The sequence below is a fragment of the Austrofundulus limnaeus genome, unplaced genomic scaffold, assembly GCF_001266775.1.
Source record: "Austrofundulus limnaeus strain Quisiro unplaced genomic scaffold, Austrofundulus_limnaeus-1.0 Scaffold1536, whole genome shotgun sequence".
Classification (NCBI taxonomy): Eukaryota; Metazoa; Chordata; class Actinopteri; order Cyprinodontiformes; family Rivulidae; genus Austrofundulus; species Austrofundulus limnaeus.
Window position 1 is genome coordinate 49,568 of NW_013953938.1, and position 2,006 is coordinate 51,573.

The 2,006-nt window shown below is 36.2% G+C and overlaps 1 protein-coding gene across 1 annotated transcript in view; it reads right to left on the bottom strand.

Annotated features, from left to right (window-relative positions):
- Positions 1 to 1,907, bottom strand: part of LOC106535707 (G2/M phase-specific E3 ubiquitin-protein ligase) — a gene marked incomplete at both ends in the record, with an annotated part of 4,957 nt that extends 3,050 nt beyond the window's left edge. Inside the window, 5 exon segments of the mRNA XM_014032776.1 lie at positions 409 to 578; positions 812 to 990; positions 1,116 to 1,426; positions 1,558 to 1,659; positions 1,837 to 1,907. Of these exon segments, the coding sequence (XP_013888230.1) occupies positions 409 to 578; positions 812 to 990; positions 1,116 to 1,426; positions 1,558 to 1,659; positions 1,837 to 1,907 (833 nt within the window).
- Between the last annotated feature and the right edge of the window lie 99 nt (positions 1,908 to 2,006).

Consider the following 2,006-nt stretch of genomic DNA (forward strand, 5'->3'; position numbering starts at 1 on the left):
CTTACATGTTGGTAAGTTATCTTAAAATTACACTTAACTTCCATCAACGTGTTATAGATTTCTTCTAAAGTAGATGCATCAATGTGCGACTGCTGCTGCCGTTGCATTTTGCTTCAACATGCTGCACAGATGTTATGCAGAAGTACCACTAATGTTGCACATACATTGCTGCAGAAGTACAAACACATAATAGGCTTGTGCAGGTTATGTTTATGGAAGGGATACTTTACACATGGGTTTTATATCTGTTCAAGTTCTTAGCAACACGGTATGATCACATCCAAATGAAGCTGCCATTGATGCCTTTGTTTAAATCTTCCTGTGAGTTTGCCAGCATGTTGGACAAAATTGGCAGTTGTACGGATAAGTTGTCTAAAATGTCATAGTGTAACAGTGGTTCTTACTTACCGTTGAATGGCACTGTTGTTTCTGTCAATGATGTACCATTTGAGATACTCCTCCACAAAAGCTTGCTTCTCACAAATCTTCACACCTCTGAAGCATCCAGCAGTTTGGAACATGGTACTGTTTTGAAAAATTAGATTCTGCAGTGCTTCCTCTGATTGTGCTTCCAGGACCTAAAAAAGGCATTTAATTTCAGAACAACTTAAACAAAATTTTCCATTTGACTACTTTTATAACAAAATACAATTATAAAAAAACAATTATTCAACTGATTTGTGACGTTATCTGTTGTTGAGAGAGGTTAAAAAAGACAAATTAAAGCACTCAAGCATAATCAACTAAATTTAAAATAATTGTTGAGTTGTCCTATGGTAAATCCATTCCCTGAACCTAGGTTATTTCATACCTGTTGTAGAACTTTCCCTATTTCCTCATCTTTCACATCCTCTACAGTGGCTCTGAAACTTGGATTCCCTATCATGTGATTGACCAGGTTCTTTGAGAGAAAATGTGGTGCTGGTCCCCCTTGTACAATGGATACAGCAATCATCTTTCCTGCTAAAAAAAACTCATCTTCCCTGGCAGCTGTTATACAAAGCACACAATATGGTTAATTGTTACTTTGATCTGCACAATAAATATAAAGCAAATATTTATTAACATTTTGATTTTAATAGTACAATAACTTCTATAAAAGTAAAAAGACCCACCTCTTGAATTACATACAAGGTAACGTCTCTCTGGAGGTCCATCGAAGATGGGGCGATTTCTCAGTTGGCTCATGAGAAGTGTGAGGAACTCACGCCTCGGGCCGCCAGTATCCAACCCTTCTTCAAAGCAGCCAGCATCATCATTAAACTTGACGAATATGTCGTTGTTGTCAGAGTACGTGCTGCGACGAAATCCTCGAACAGCTCCATCCCATACATCTGATCGTGATATATTGAATCTGCTGACCTTCTTGTGGTCAACTGCTAGGGCCAAATTTTGAATAATTTCATGTGCCTGCACATTTGTTTCTCTAGAAAAAAAGAACACTTACTTAGATAGGTGTAAATATACATACTTCTCTGATTGCTCACACTTTGCATAATGTAATCATGCGCAGGACCAGATGCTGGTTTATTGAATGCAAATGCAAAAATTACTAACACAGGTTCTTCTAGGGACAGATCTTCGCTTTTGGTTTCAGTAATATCTTCAACATCATCATTGTCGTCAATCACAATGGGTTCAAACAGGTTGGTGTAATTTCTGCAAAATATAAAGTATAAAAGCAACAAAATATAAATGCATTAGCAGCTTGTACAAGTAAACATTTATGTCAAGAGTAAAATGAAAAAAAAAAAAAAATAAAAGTGAATACGTTTATAATTGTGTGTACATTATTGTGTCATGTCCCTTTGAATAATTACAAGAAACAGTAGACACCTGTAACAGGAGCTCTCAACTGTGGCACATTCACTGGCGCCTGGATCGTTTCTCTCATCCAAATCTAAAACCTGAAAATACAGAAAAAAGACTGAGTAAAAAATAATGAAAAAAATTATGTTAGATGCAGTATTGTATTTTTACACTTTCTGATCATTGCAGCCTTAAGT